The sequence below is a fragment of the Panicum virgatum genome, chromosome 4K, assembly GCF_016808335.1.
Source record: "Panicum virgatum strain AP13 chromosome 4K, P.virgatum_v5, whole genome shotgun sequence".
NCBI lineage: Eukaryota > Viridiplantae > Streptophyta > Magnoliopsida > Poales > Poaceae > Panicum > Panicum virgatum.
In genome coordinates, this window is record NC_053139.1 from 8,079,195 (window position 1) to 8,092,753 (window position 13,559).

At 47.5% G+C, this 13,559-nt stretch overlaps 2 protein-coding genes across 2 annotated transcripts; one reads left to right on the top strand and one right to left on the bottom strand.

Moving 5' to 3' along the window:
* The first annotated feature begins 3,852 nt into the window (after positions 1–3,852).
* Positions 3,853–5,619, top strand: LOC120702952 (anthocyanin regulatory C1 protein-like). Its single transcript, XM_039986949.1, has 3 exons — positions 3,853–4,094; positions 4,231–4,360; positions 4,522–5,619. The coding sequence occupies exons 1-3, from the start codon at positions 3,962–3,964 to the stop codon at positions 5,048–5,050; spliced, it is 792 nt and encodes a 263-aa protein (XP_039842883.1). The 5' UTR covers positions 3,853–3,961; the 3' UTR covers positions 5,051–5,619.
* Positions 5,620–6,266: 647 nt separating this feature from the next.
* Positions 6,267–9,952, bottom strand: LOC120702953 (mechanosensitive ion channel protein 10-like). The gene is made up of 5 exons (XM_039986950.1): positions 8,613–9,952; positions 8,393–8,516; positions 7,682–7,975; positions 7,388–7,590; positions 6,267–7,203 (listed from the first exon to the last, which is right to left on the bottom strand). Exons 1-5 carry the CDS (start codon positions 9,950–9,952, stop codon positions 6,927–6,929), a joined length of 2,238 nt encoding a protein of 745 aa, XP_039842884.1. The 3' UTR covers positions 6,267–6,926.
* Between the last annotated feature and the right edge of the window lie 3,607 nt (positions 9,953–13,559).

A 13,559-nucleotide genomic window follows, 5' to 3' on the forward strand; every position in this document is an offset into this window, starting at 1 on the left:
TGGTTCGGTGAAGGAATTTTTTTTTTAATAAAAGGCAGGAGCACTACCACATCATATAAGAAGAAGAAGCAATTATACATAATACGTCGAAGCGAACACCACCACACAAACAGCGAACACCACCACACAAACAACGCACACCAACAACGCACACAACAAAATACTACACCACTACAAACTAGGAGAGGAGCCAAAATAAGCCACCCGTGAACTGCGCCGTCGTCGCCAATGTTGTGCCACGCCGAAGACGCGGCCCGCTGCAAGCTAGAGCAGCAGCCCGAACTCCTCCATGGGACCGTCCCCCTCAAGCCGCACACACACTATCGGTGATCCCCTGTTCCATTGAAGCTTCAGCATAAAACTCCCGTAGCGTCGATGAAAACCACTTATCCCGGCCACTTGCATGGGGCTTCGCCTCTCCGGTGAAGGAAATAAACTCGCAGCCGCGTGCAGTGCAGCCTTCAGAGGATCTCGATCGGACCAATAGTGCTGCAAAACAACGGGCCGGAATGAATGCTGATGGCTGGAGCGCCCCGCAGCAACGTGGCTTCAGTTGTCGCCAACAGCCCAACAGGGAGAATGAAAACGCTGCGATGGAGAAGGCTGCAGTGGCGCTACGCAAGTGGTTTGCCTATTTAATAAGTAAGACTTTGATGGGCGATGGTACACCCTATGCCGTATGCGGAGCACCAGTTATTACCAAACGTGGCATGCTAGCATCAGGAAGGCTGTGTAATGAAGACGAAATGTACGGTACGCACGCAGCTTGGCTGGCTCATCCGTGTCGGTGCCGGCTAATGGGTTACATTTACTTGGAGTAGTTATATTAGTTCGTCAGCGACGATCGATGTTGCCGAATTGAGGACGTAGGTTTCTACTTTCTAGTGCGTCATGGTGTGGCTGTTTAACTTCTAACGTAGTCTTTTGTCAGGGATTTGGTGTGTGTTTTTGCCGGGTCGGGTAGAGGGTGATTGTAGTCAGTTTCTGATCCAACTTTTGTTTCAGAGTTCAGATGCCTTAGTATCGACAGCTTCGATCTGCCTTTTAACTCCCAGGAGTATCTGCTGTAAAAACTCCTTCGATATCAAAATGAACCGGCAAATTCTCATCCAAGTTTGTTAAAAAAAGGAAGATGCTTTAGTATGCTTGATACGGAAACAAAATGTGTTGGCATACACAATCCAATTCTGGCCCCAGGTATGAAGGGCCGAGAATTGAAGCACGCTTGATACTGTTCTTCAGACGTCTTGACGTCTAACATAATGGCAATAGCAGTAGCTGTTTCTTTCCCCTGCTTTCATCTGCAGCATAAAAATTGAGACATTTCACCCAGCTAGTTCAGCACGCCCATTGTTTCAGTGTATTTGCAGCCCCTGGCGGGCATCTTTCACAGTGCAGCTTTACATCTACACTATCGCTATATGAATGCTCTGTTTTGGCTGCTGCAAGATGTTTGCTCGATCCCATCAGGGGTCAGACGCTGTTCTCCATACCATCACCGTGTTCATTTCTCCGCGTCGGTGTCGGCGCAATAACTTGCAGCTTCTCGTCGTCATCGTGGTGATCTCCATGTAATCCTACCTGATTGGAAAAACTGCCGTCGTTGTTGCGGTAAAATCATCGTCCACGTTGATGCTTCTTTGTCCAGTTATTTTTGGAGTCGCTAGTGCTGCCATTTCTCTTGTGCATCTATGCTATATACTATGCACACAGCGCACCACACATTTGGAATGCAGTATGGTACTGTGCCACTATCAAACTTAGCAGTCTTCCCCATTCCACATGTGTAGATCCTTTGAAACACTTAAAAGTCTCGAAGCTACTCCCTCTGTATGTCATACGTATGTTTTGTGTATACTCCCTCCATTCTATTTTGATAGCTATATTTCACCTTTCACAACGACAAAAAAAATAACCTTACTTATCATATAATAAATAAAATACGCGAAAGGGCATGTAGCCTAGCGTTACAAGAGCCTCGGTAGCACCTGAGGTCCTGGTTTCGACTCCCCATGGGAGCGAATATTCTGAGATTTAACGGCGTTGTGCATTCAGTGGTAGGCGATGTTCCCGTCGACAGCGAGACGTCTGTGGTGACTTCGTCAATCTCGACGATTTGCCGGCTCAGTCTTCGAAGATGCTCATAGGAGTAGGTGCGTACGTGTATTCATAGGGTGTGAGTGTGCGTGCGTTGTGAGTGTCTTAGTTGTACTGTATAACCTCAAAAAAAATACAAACTTTTTTCTGTCGGTCCTTTAATGTTTGAACAGAGAACTCCTTGTTACTAGTGTTATTTATTGTCATAGCCCATGCTAATAGCAAATAATATAGCTACCATTTGTGAACATTTGAGTTTTTGAAACATAACTATCAAAAGAGAATGGAGTGAGTATATTTTAAAACAAAGATATATAAATAGTACTGTTTCACGTGCTAGGTAGCTCTAGCATCATATATTGCACTGTCATAGATGTACGTACAACATAAGAGTGCATATGTATACTTTCAGAAGATGAACCTGTCCAAGTTGAGAACATAACTAGTGCATAAATAAGGTGGTAACAAAGTGAAGGACAAAGGTTAGGTTATTACTACACCTAGATTATTCTGGAATATTTTAGATAATAGAATAGTCATATCTCGACCTCTATATAGCATGATATATCCAGTCGTTATTACAAAGTGAAAACCACCAGATCCAAACGAGAAAGGGAAACAGTTTTAAAAGCAAAGCATATTTCTAAACTGTCACCTGTGCCTCGCGAAGATCTCCATAGCGGTTGATTCCAAGGTCTGACACGCTGCTACGATGGTGTTCCTATCCTCCTCCTTGTGAAGTATCGCCCACGTCCTTAACACCATTTTTAAATATTTCACAAAATCAAACTGCTTAAAACTTTACCCATGTATTATAAAAAAACTGCATGGTTTGTTTGGAAAAATGAACTGACACCCTTTATCCAGCTCTCCATTACTGGCATGCAAAAACATTTGCCACCAAAAGACGACAACGACGCCCATTTGCTAATCACTCGGCTTCGCCGCAACGTGCTCCATTTTGGAGCCGGGGGATTTAGCAACTTGCCACCTACTCCCTCGGTCCCTCCGTTCTAAATTACTGTAAGTTATTCCCATTTTTAGGAGAGTCAAAATATTTCAAGTTGGACCAACTTGATACAATAAAGAGTTAACATTTATGATACCAACGTATTATTAGATTCCTCATTAAATAATAAATATAAGTCCATTTTTTTGGCATCCAACTATCATTCAAGTTCGACTTTGTCCATCAAACTCCAAAATCGGGTATTCTTGACCATCAAACTATAAAAATCATTTATATTTGGCCATCTGGCAGTTTTAAAGGTGGTTTTACTGATGTGAACCACACGTGGTAGTGGAGCACACATGCCAGCTTCTTTTTCTTTTTTCTTTCCTCTTTCTCTTTTTTTCTCTCTTTCTCTGCTCTTGTTATCTCCTTCCTCGTCTTTTCCTTAATCCACGCCACCGATTCCCACCATGCGGCCACCGCCGCCGCAGCGGCCAGCTCCCTCTCACGCCGGCCGTGCGAACCTCTTCTCCGCCCCGTCGCCTCCCCCTCTCTAACTACCACTACTCGCAGCACAGCACAGGTAATAAACTATAGAGAACTATAGAGATGCTCTGACAAAAACTACAGATGGGGCCCCTAAATTTTGGGGGCGGTGCTGTCGTCGGGCCACTTGCGCTGGGCCAAAACCGGGCATGGTCACCGGGATCACTAGCCAATAGACACGGAGCCTGCAAGCAGTGCGGGGCCTCAGCACGGCCACGTAGTGCCAGTGCCACAGAGAGGTCGCGTGCTTAAATACGCCGCCGCCGACGGAGCTAGACGAGCACGCCCCTGCGCTAGCTGCTGGCCTGCTGCAGCAGACTGATCCCACGGATCAGGGGAGAGGGAGAAGGGCAGAGAGCGAGCGAGATGGGGAGGAGGGCGTGCTGTGCCAAGGAAGGGATGAAGAGAGGGGCGTGGACGAGCCAGGAAGATGGCATCCTGGCCGCCTACGTCAAGGCCCACGGCGAAGGCAAATGGAGGGAAGTTCCCCAAAAAGCCGGTAAAAATTCTAGCTAGCTAGCTATCGATCGGGGATATCTTGAGTTCATCACTTGTAAGAAATAAACATCTCGTCGTGTATGTAAAGCTGATCTCGGCTGATGGAGCTCGTGTTTGTACATGATGCGTGTGTGCAGGTCTGCGCCGGTGCGGCAAAAGCTGCCGGCTGCGGTGGCTCAACTACCTCCGGCCGAACATCAAGCGCGGCAACATCTCCGACGACGAGGAGGACCTCATCGTCCGCCTCCACAAGCTCCTCGGCAACAGGTGCAGTGGGTGGCTCATCGATCGGTGGCTCCATCACAGATCAGCACATGAGCATGAGCTGATGAACAGCCCAGCCGCATGCTATCCGTTTCGGTGTCGGTCGATCAGTTGTCAAAGGCGAGCCTCGCTCATGCATGTCTCCCTTTCTTACGTTTTGGCAGGTGGTCTCTGATCGCAGCCAGGCTGCCGGGCCGAACAGACAATGAAATCAAGAACTACTGGAACAGCACGCTCGGCCGGAGGGTCGGCGCGGGCGGCAGCAGGGCCGTCGCCCCGGCGGCGTCGGGCAGCTGCGAGACCGGCCAGAAGGGCGCCGCCGCTCCTCCTCGCGCGGACCCCGACTCGGCTGGCTCCGCCGCTGCTGCCGCCGAGACGGCCGCCTCGGCGGCCGTGTGGGCGCCCAAGGCCGTGCGGTGCAGGGCCGGCAGCCTCTTCTTCCACTCGGACCGGGACACGCCGCCCGCGGGGGAGACGCCAACGACCGGGGCAGGAGCATGCGCAGGAGGGTCGGGAGAAGGACCGGACGACTGCAGCTCGGCGGCGTCGACATTCGCGGCGGGCGTCGACGGGGAGTCGTGCTTCTCCAGCAGCGGTGGCGGCGACTGGATGGACGACGTGAGGGCCCTGGCGTCGTTCCTCGAGAACGACGAGGAGTGGGTCCGGTGCCAGGTGACCGAGCAGCTGGTGTAGAGAGCAAAGTACTTACTCGTAGTACCACTATGAGGGCTTAGGGAAGATAATATGCACGTGAGGTGGATGCAAGATATTGAGTACTACTACCACTCTCGGTGTAGCTAGTGTACTCCTATTTCCATTCAAGATTAGAGCATCTCGAGACTACTTAGCTCAGGGACTTTTAGAAACCAAATAGGATCTTATCTCTCGTACTCTATATATTTTTACTCTCCAATTTTTATATTTTTTATAGCAACTACTGTAGCAGATTACTCAAAAGATAAAGTGGAGGGAGAAATCCCCTACATTTTAGGGAGAGGGAGATGTGTTTTGACGAATGCCAAATTTTTTTGTATTGGCGATGGGATTGGTAGTTTGCTGGAGCACCTCCCATTACCTAAAGGGCAGGTAGTCTGCCGGAGATGCTCTTAGATATATAGATCTAGGAGTTATTGAGTTTGACATTATTTGTCCTCGTTGGTTTGTTATACCCAGGGGACGGGGAGAATGTGGTGATTGGTGAACTGTGCTCTCCAAAACTCAAGTGGATCCTATATTTCCAAAATAAAAAAGGACTTGGCATACCTTGAAGGTGCATTTGGAAAGGACTTGGCGCTTCTTTGTTGCTAGGAGGCTCCTTTGTAGTTGTTGGCAATTCCTGCCAAAGGCTGCAAAGCCATCCACAACAGAACCACCACTGTCAAAATTCTACAACCATTTTTTTGTCAATGGAAAATGTAAGTGGGTCTACTTGTATACAGTCATAACTAAAAAAAAGGCAATTGCATGATTTATTCCCAATATTTTCAATCTGAAACCACGTCAAGGCCCACTCACTCAGCTGACGACACTTTCAATTCCTCACAATATGAAAGAAAGGGTCCACTCCACCGGTTACGTCTCCTCCCTTTTTATTTGGGTACGTGGATGCCCGTTGGACGCTTTGTCAGTTGCGAGGTCCAGCTTTCCCTCGGTATAAACCTACCTCTTCCGTTCCATCAGAAAGCTGCGAGGCAACGAGCTTATGTGCAAGCAGCTTAGCCGCGCAGCATTGGTCCGATCAGGCGATGTCCACGTCTCGTAGGTGTCAAACATCGAACGTGACGACACAGTTGCACGGGCTGCTCCGTCTGCACTACGTAATTTTCTACGGGGATTATTCAGGCCTAGCTAGCTTTCTAAGAAAAAAATCATAAATAGAAATGATATAAGAAAAAAGCAAACCATACAATGAGCCAGGAAACCAGTATAAACAATTTATTGACGACTTTGGACTTGGATAAATGAAAAACCAAAATCTACGGCAGCCTTGACAATGCCAGCAAAACCCATGACAATCTTACACGAGCGACCAAATTTCGGTGACCATTCCATCTTGGAGACTCTGCTCAGCAAATTGACGTTCTCCATTGTCTAACCTTTCAGTCCGTCTCAGACGCAGCAAAAAGCAAGAACCATGGTCCAGGACAGCAAAGCAATCCAAGGCTTGGAGAAAAGGCCAGCATGCATGCAGCTAGCTATACACGAAGACAATCACGCTGTCCGTGGTGATTGTTCATATTCTCTGCACTGGAGCCCAGAAAAACTGTGGGCCGAACAGAGCCAGGCCCAAAATCATCGATCACCAGTACCACACATTCACAGCTTTTACAGATTAGTTATCTAGCACAAATTATAGCATGATCTGTCCAGCAAGGCAAGCACACAGTTTGAGGAACTTGAGTACAGAGTACACAGATAATCATCCCTGCTTTGTCAGAACTTATGCAAGTGGTGCATCGGGGGGCTCCTCGGTTCAGACCCCATCAGCCCGGGAACTTGGTGATCATTGTCAGACCCCTTGAGACCATGAAATCCGTCATCAGTTGTCAGTATAACAGCTCCCGATCTTCTACCTTGTATGAGCGACAGCCATGGGCAACGGGTTTGGGCCGACATAGGTGAGCTCAACTTTCTGAGGAAGAAGGTGGTACCGGATGGACATCTCCTCGAATATTCTCTTTAGCTCCATGACAAGCTCAGACCTCCTGATGTTCTTCTCCCTGATGTTTTGGAAGTTCATTGTGTGCTGGACGGACAGAGACATGTTGATCTTGTTCACATCAAGTATGTCCTTCAGGTTTACCGTGTGGACAGGGTGCCAGTGTGTTGGTTTGCTGTCCAAGTACCTGAAAGTAGAAGGAACCAGTCACAATTGATAGCATGGATACAAAACCTATTCACATGAACATGCGATTATATTCAGATTCTTTGTACGCATCATATGCAGATTTGAATATCTATTATGATGAACTACAACCTCTGAAGTTGAAATATGGACTATGACAGTTCAGATTAAGTGACAGAACTTACCCTTTGATTTTGGAATTCAAAGCTCCAATGCTCTCAATTGAAGTTGAAACATCAATAGCAAAATCAATTGTGTCATACATGTTAGGGCTTCGGTAAAAGTTGCTGATTGGCTTTGTGGAAAGTACAGAGTTTGGGTAATATACTTTCTCATTGTCATTCTTCAAGAAAACAGTAGTCAATATATTCATTTCTTCAACAATCATCTATAATCAGATAGTAGATTCATGTCAGAAACATAACATAACATGAGAAATCAATGGAAACAGGTAATAGAAAGGGTGGCCTAGAAGTTACCTGTGTTCCGTCAACAACACAGCGGTCACCAACATCAAACGGATGCATGATGAATACAAATATAAGGGCCTCAAATACAGTCTTGCAGGAATTCCCAAAAATGAATGCCACTACCAGAAGTTGAGACGAGATGACAAGAAGGATTTTGGTTGTCGCGATGCCCATCAACAGTAGTGTGACAACAATGATTATAATGACGACTATAACACTGATGAGGTTGTGAAGTTGCATAACTGCAGTCTTTGTGTCATTCAGAGAATGTGCTAGTGATTTGCGATCGAGATATGCTTTGACCTGGTAGTAAAACAAGATCAGGAATGCAAACAGACATCCTTCCAGTATGAATCAACTTGATGCCTATATCCATGATGATATTTACAAAAAATATATATATTTTTGCTATTATCAACAGTGTTGTCTAATTCAATGAATCAGATAATTTGCAAGGGGAAAAAAAAAAGAATATGACTTGTAAATACAAAATGAAGGCAGATGATCATAATCCTCAAATTAGGCAACTTAGGCTATTTGCATACTCAAATTACAAATTTCAGCTACTACACAGGACTCAAGACCCACAATTACAACTGCATCAGTGTGCAAAATTAAAATTCAAGACATAAGACATTTGAACCAATCTATAATACGTTCATATAAATTCTGAAATAAGAAGGAAATGGAGATGGTGAAGGCATTCAATATTTCCATTACCACCCAATTCTTCAGAGCAGACTTTTTTATCTTTCCTGTCTCTGGTGCTCCCTCAAACAGCGGAATCACCAGGTCCACCTCCTCCTTGGTGAGAAATCTCAGCAGATCCACCTCCTCAATGTGCCTATGCAAACAATTGAAAAGAATGCGCGTGTTGAGGTACTCATATAGTCATATAGATATGAAATGGCTACTGAAAAATAATTGAAGCTGTCCTCACTTATAGCCAGGCCTTGCGACGTTCTTGAATATGGCATATGCCGCGGCCTTCGCCTCCCACTCGCTGTTTATCTCTTTATCCTTGGACATGGCATCAACATCATCAAAGGTCTCGATCGTATTAGATATGGTTGACAGCCTAGAACTCCGGATTGCTGTGATGAGCCCTCTCATTGTCCATGCTGACACCTTCTCCGGGGTCATCCTCCTGAGCTCGGCGACATCAATCACCTCCGGCACACCTTTATCTTTCTCCTCCTTGGCCGTGCTGAAGCTGACCCGCCCCAGCCCACTCCCCTCCCGGCCGACATTCTCCGCCAGCTGCATCAGCGGCGGGCCCGACAGCGTTTGCAGCACGTACTGGTGGAAGACGCTCTCCTGGATCCGATCGAAGAAGGTCTTGCGGTGGAACGTGGAGGCGACCAGCTTCATGAGGAAGGTCTTGACGAGCCAGATGACGGAGCCGATGAGGACGGAGGCGAGGAACATGGAGACGTTGTTGAGGATCCTGGCGGTCTTGCGCGAGCGGCCGGCGCCTTGGTCGAAGAGCTGCGACCAGGCGATGAGCACGAGGGCGAGCCAGAGGAAGACCTGGAAGCTCTTCTTGAGCCCGAAGACGAAGTAGAGCACCTTGGTGCGCAGCAGGAAGTTGCGCTCGACGACGAAGACGATGAGCGTGACGAGCCAGTGGCTGAGGAGGTGGCCGGAGAAGACGGCGGTGACCATGACGCACCACTTCCAGATCTCGAGCCCCCAGAGGACGCGCCCCCGGAGGGGCCGCGCGACGAGGCTGACGACGAGCAGCGCGAGGAAGAGGACGAGCACGGAGAGCTCGAGCCCGACGCGCGCCCGGCGGCGGCACCGCGCCGCGGCGGCCCGCGAGCGGGAGCCGTCCCGGTTGCGGAACAGGTCCTCGTCGTCGTCGGCCTCCGCGGGGGTGTGCGGGGTGGAGACGCCCGCCGCGGCGACGCGGTGGGTCGGGGTGGCGGCCAGCGAGGCCGCGGAGGCGGCGGCGGCGGGGTGGACGGGGGAGGGATGGGCCGAGTCCGGGTGCGGCGGCGTGGGCGGCTCGGCGAAGCGCGACTTGGGCCGGCCGATGGAGGAGCGGCGGCGGAGGAGCGCGGGCGGCAGCGGCGGGCGCGCGGGGCTCGAGACCGGCGGCAGCGGCTTCTCGGGGTTCTGCGAGGGCCTGGGGCCCTCCGCGGCCGCGGCGTTCGGCTGCTGGCTGCCGGTCGGCGCGCGCGGCGGCGTCGGGGGGCGGTCGGGCGGGATGAGGAGGACGTGGTCCGCCGCATTGCCGGACGGCGGCGCGGCCGCCGCCTTCGCCGCGGACGGGTCCATGCGCGGTGACGGCGGGAGTTGGCAGGCAACCTCGGAAGCGCGGCGGTGGCGGCTGGAGTGAGTGAATGTTGGGGGCAGCGGCGCGGCGACGCAGGCGTGCAGCCGCCCGGGTGGCGTGGTGGGAACGGCCGGGACGGGAGGACGGTGGCGGTGGCCCGTTTCTCGAAGCTTTGAGCGAGAGAAAGCCCCCGGCACTGGGGATCGGCTGGTGGCGGCGGCCCGGGTTTCACGCTTCGTGGCTGGCTGTGTTTCCTTTTTTTGCTTCACCGTCCGGGGCCGGGTGGGAGGCAGAATCAAAATCGAACCAGCGGTGGTGGCGATTGCTTTTTTTTTCACTCTTTCCGATCTTCCATTTCAAAAGGTAGTGAGGCCCTGTTACAGCGAAATTTTTTTTTTTGCCTTAGAATCTTATTAATTTGAAGTACTAAATGAAGTCTATTTAAAGCATCTCCAAGAGTTTGCCATATTTTATTTGGCATATCTTGTGTTTTGCCAACTTCTAAAAAAATATGCCAAGTAAAAAAAGAATTTATCTCCAATAATTTGGCATAATTCACTTGCCAAATCCAGATCTAACTTACATCAGGAACCCTGAGAGAAACAAAATTATATTTATGCCCTTCCACCTCTTAAAAACTTAAATCAGGAACCCTTCTCTGTTATTTATTTCTTTTTTCACCCTCCCACCTGATTAGAAATCACGATGCCAACCGCGCCGCGCGCGTATATTTACGCGCTGGAGGCTGGTTTTTCCCAAGTTGCCAAAAATTGCCAAGTCTTTTGCCAAACTGTTGGAGGAGTATTTTTAACGTTTTTGCCAAAAATCAAAGATGACAACTCGATTTGCCAAACTGCTGGAGATGCTCTTATAAAACTTTTTACACAGATGGATTGTAAATCGCGAGACGAATCTAATGATGCTAATTAATTCATGATTAATCAATAATTAGTAGATAGTACTGTAGCATTACTATTGCAAATCATGGATTAAGTAGGCTCATTAGATTTGTCTCGCGATTTACAGCTCATCTATGTAAAAAGTTTTGTAAATAGACTTCATTTAATACTCCATATATGTGTTAAAATATTTGATGTGACGATTTTTTTGTGTTTACGGGGTGTATGGGGGTGAGACTAAGGGCTGAATATAAAAACGCAAGGACAGGGGACATTGCGCTGCACTGTGGTCAGTGGAGTCAGTGGCCCAAGTTATTGCCAGACAAATGTGTCTCCTGGCCCCTCTCCGACCTCATCTGTTCGCTTGCTTTTGTCAACTGTAATTTTCATCCTGCGGAGAATTTACACATCAAGATTTCAGGGCTGTTTGGTTAGGGGTGAAAAAGTTTTCATAAACATTTTTTTGCCTCTTTGATTACTAATTAAAGGTATTAAATAAAATCTAATTATAAAATAATCTTCACAATTATGATACTGTAGCATGTATTGTAGCTAATAAGGCATTTGACCGCATGATTATAGAATAATTAGGGTGGTTACTGTAGCATCACTGTCGCCAATCATGATAGAACTTAGCTCATTAGATTCGTTTCGAAAAGTTACACTCATCCCTGAATTTTTTTTTGCAAATAGACTTCATTTAATACTCCATGCGGATATTTGTCTTTTTGTGTGATTTTGATGTAACCTCTAACCAAACACGCCCCTAAACTTGTAAATACGAGTATGTCGTACACGTGGATTTCAAATTCTTAACATGCCACTCGTATCCGTTAATTTCTACCATCAGCTCCAGCTGCCTCCGCAGCCTCCTTTCATGCGGCGTGCCACCCGCAGGCTCGCGTGTGCCACCCCAACTCCTCCCCACGCCATCTTGCCAGCTCCCCACCCATGGCGACGGCGGCGACTTTGACTAGGTAAGCTCTAAGAAATGCTTTTGTCTTAAGCTCCGGATCCTGCTGCTGGAGTTACTAGAGACCAGTGATGAGTGGAAGGCAAGATGAAAATGTCACTCGGTGGTGGCTTCTGATCAAACTGGCGGGCAGGCCAGGAGAGGGAAGTCGGACTCTATGATAAAGAAAAAGAAACAACTAGAGATACCAAATTAGGTACCGATCGAAAACAAATGCAGTATTACCTAGGCACCCCTTTGTCAAACGTTTTTCTTTATATTTTTACTAGCCCGTAACCCTCAAATAAAGACACTTTTAGGCCCTCGCAAATCATCTGCCAAACGCATTTTCCACCACGATGCTCATTTCATGGTCCAAAGTACTCGTGCTACTGTTGTTACTACCTGATCAAAGGAAAACCGCGCAAGTTCATCGATCAGGCCCTACTTGTTGGGATCTAAACTTTAGTCACGCATCAGAACCGTCCCCGTCAAAACATCCCTTTGGCGGTTTGGCCGTAGCACTAAGCGCAAACGCTTAAGCTTTTGCTATAGGGGCGTCCACCAGCCACCAAATGCTGGCCCTTTTGAGGGCATGATTGATGTAAGTTCAGCGACCGAAATCTCCCCGTATCACAGCAGCTCGGTTCGTCAGAGTTAAACAAAGGCGGTGATGGAAACAAGCACACTGCGCTGGAAATGCGTAGGCAAATGGAATGTCAAGATCATCATTAGACATTAATGATGTGCGATTGCAAGTTAATGGAAACGGAAATGGTGTGCCACGCACTTTACTGTTGTACCCGAACATATCCGACCAGCACTGAGCTGTGTAGTTCTGAAATCTGAATATTCAGATGAAGGCACATACTGTTCTGCGCATAATCTACTAGAAATGACTTCTCGTTGAGTTGTAAAGAAACTAGAGCCATGGGGTGCTGTATTTTTTTTAAAAAAATACGTTTTTTAAAAAAGAATCGAAAACGGACTAAATAGGATGGTGGCAAACTGTTAATAACTCGGACACCAACTCGCGCCTATTATGATCGGCAAAGTGATACTAACTTCGTCCTAAAATATCTGAGGATTTGAAGTCTAAATAAATTTATAGAAAAGAGATTGCTATCTGCCACTCAAAAGAGGCAAACTAACTATATCTCAAGATTAATCTATATATGCTCCTTTGATACTGTGAATGTTTTTGTCTCCTGCAAGCTTGCTCAAACTTGAAATAGTTTGGTTTACAAGATACTTCAAATCCATTGTATTAGTTTAGGATGAAGGGAGTATTGCTCAAGGACTAATCACACTGTTGTATTGCTCTTTCGAATGCTCACACTCTGGACCCAATGGGTACCCAGAACGGCAGAACAGAAGGAGCAACAGCTAACTATGTAAATTTCAAAAAAAAAGCTAACTATGATTTTGAACGGACGAAACGCGTATGGTATGTAGGGGTGGTAAAGGGTCCAAAATTTTGAATTAAAAAATCTAAGCATCGGGCCTTAAAAAGACTGAGCTTTAATTTTATATAATTTTGTGCTAAAATATTTAAGGATCTTGTTGGGCTATGAAGGGGGCACTAGGTTCACGACCCATTACCACCCCTAATTGTATGACACATTCAGGTTTCATGTGGCTGAAAGCCTGAAAGAGCACCAGAGCCCAGATCCACCTCCAAGAACTAACACAGATATTAGATACGTAGTGAAAAAATACTTTGAAGCCTCCGATCACACTTTTGGACCAATGAAATCA

Excerpts from the sequence above, each read along its gene's own strand:
- LOC120702952 (XM_039986949.1), top strand. The coding sequence starts at position 3,962 with ATGGGGAGGAGGGCGTGCTGTGCCAAGGAAGGGATGAAGAGAGGGGCG. Across the intron at positions 4,095-4,230 it reads GGAAGTTCCCCAAAAAGCCG|GTCTGCGCCGGTGCGGCAAA; the intron begins GTAAAAATTCTA and ends GCGTGTGTGCAG. Across the intron at positions 4,361-4,521 it reads CACAAGCTCCTCGGCAACAG|GTGGTCTCTGATCGCAGCCA; the intron begins GTGCAGTGGGTG and ends ACGTTTTGGCAG.
- LOC120702953 (XM_039986950.1), bottom strand. The coding sequence starts at position 9,952 with ATGGACCCGTCCGCGGCGAAGGCGGCGGCCGCGCCGCCGTCCGGCAAT. Across the intron at positions 8,517-8,612 it reads GTCGCAAGGCCTGGCTATAA|GCACATTGAGGAGGTGGATC; the intron begins GTGAGGACAGCT and ends TTGTTTGCATAG. Across the intron at positions 7,591-7,681 it reads GTGTTGTTGACGGAACACAG|ATGATTGTTGAAGAAATGAA; the intron begins GTAACTTCTAGG and ends ATCTGATTATAG.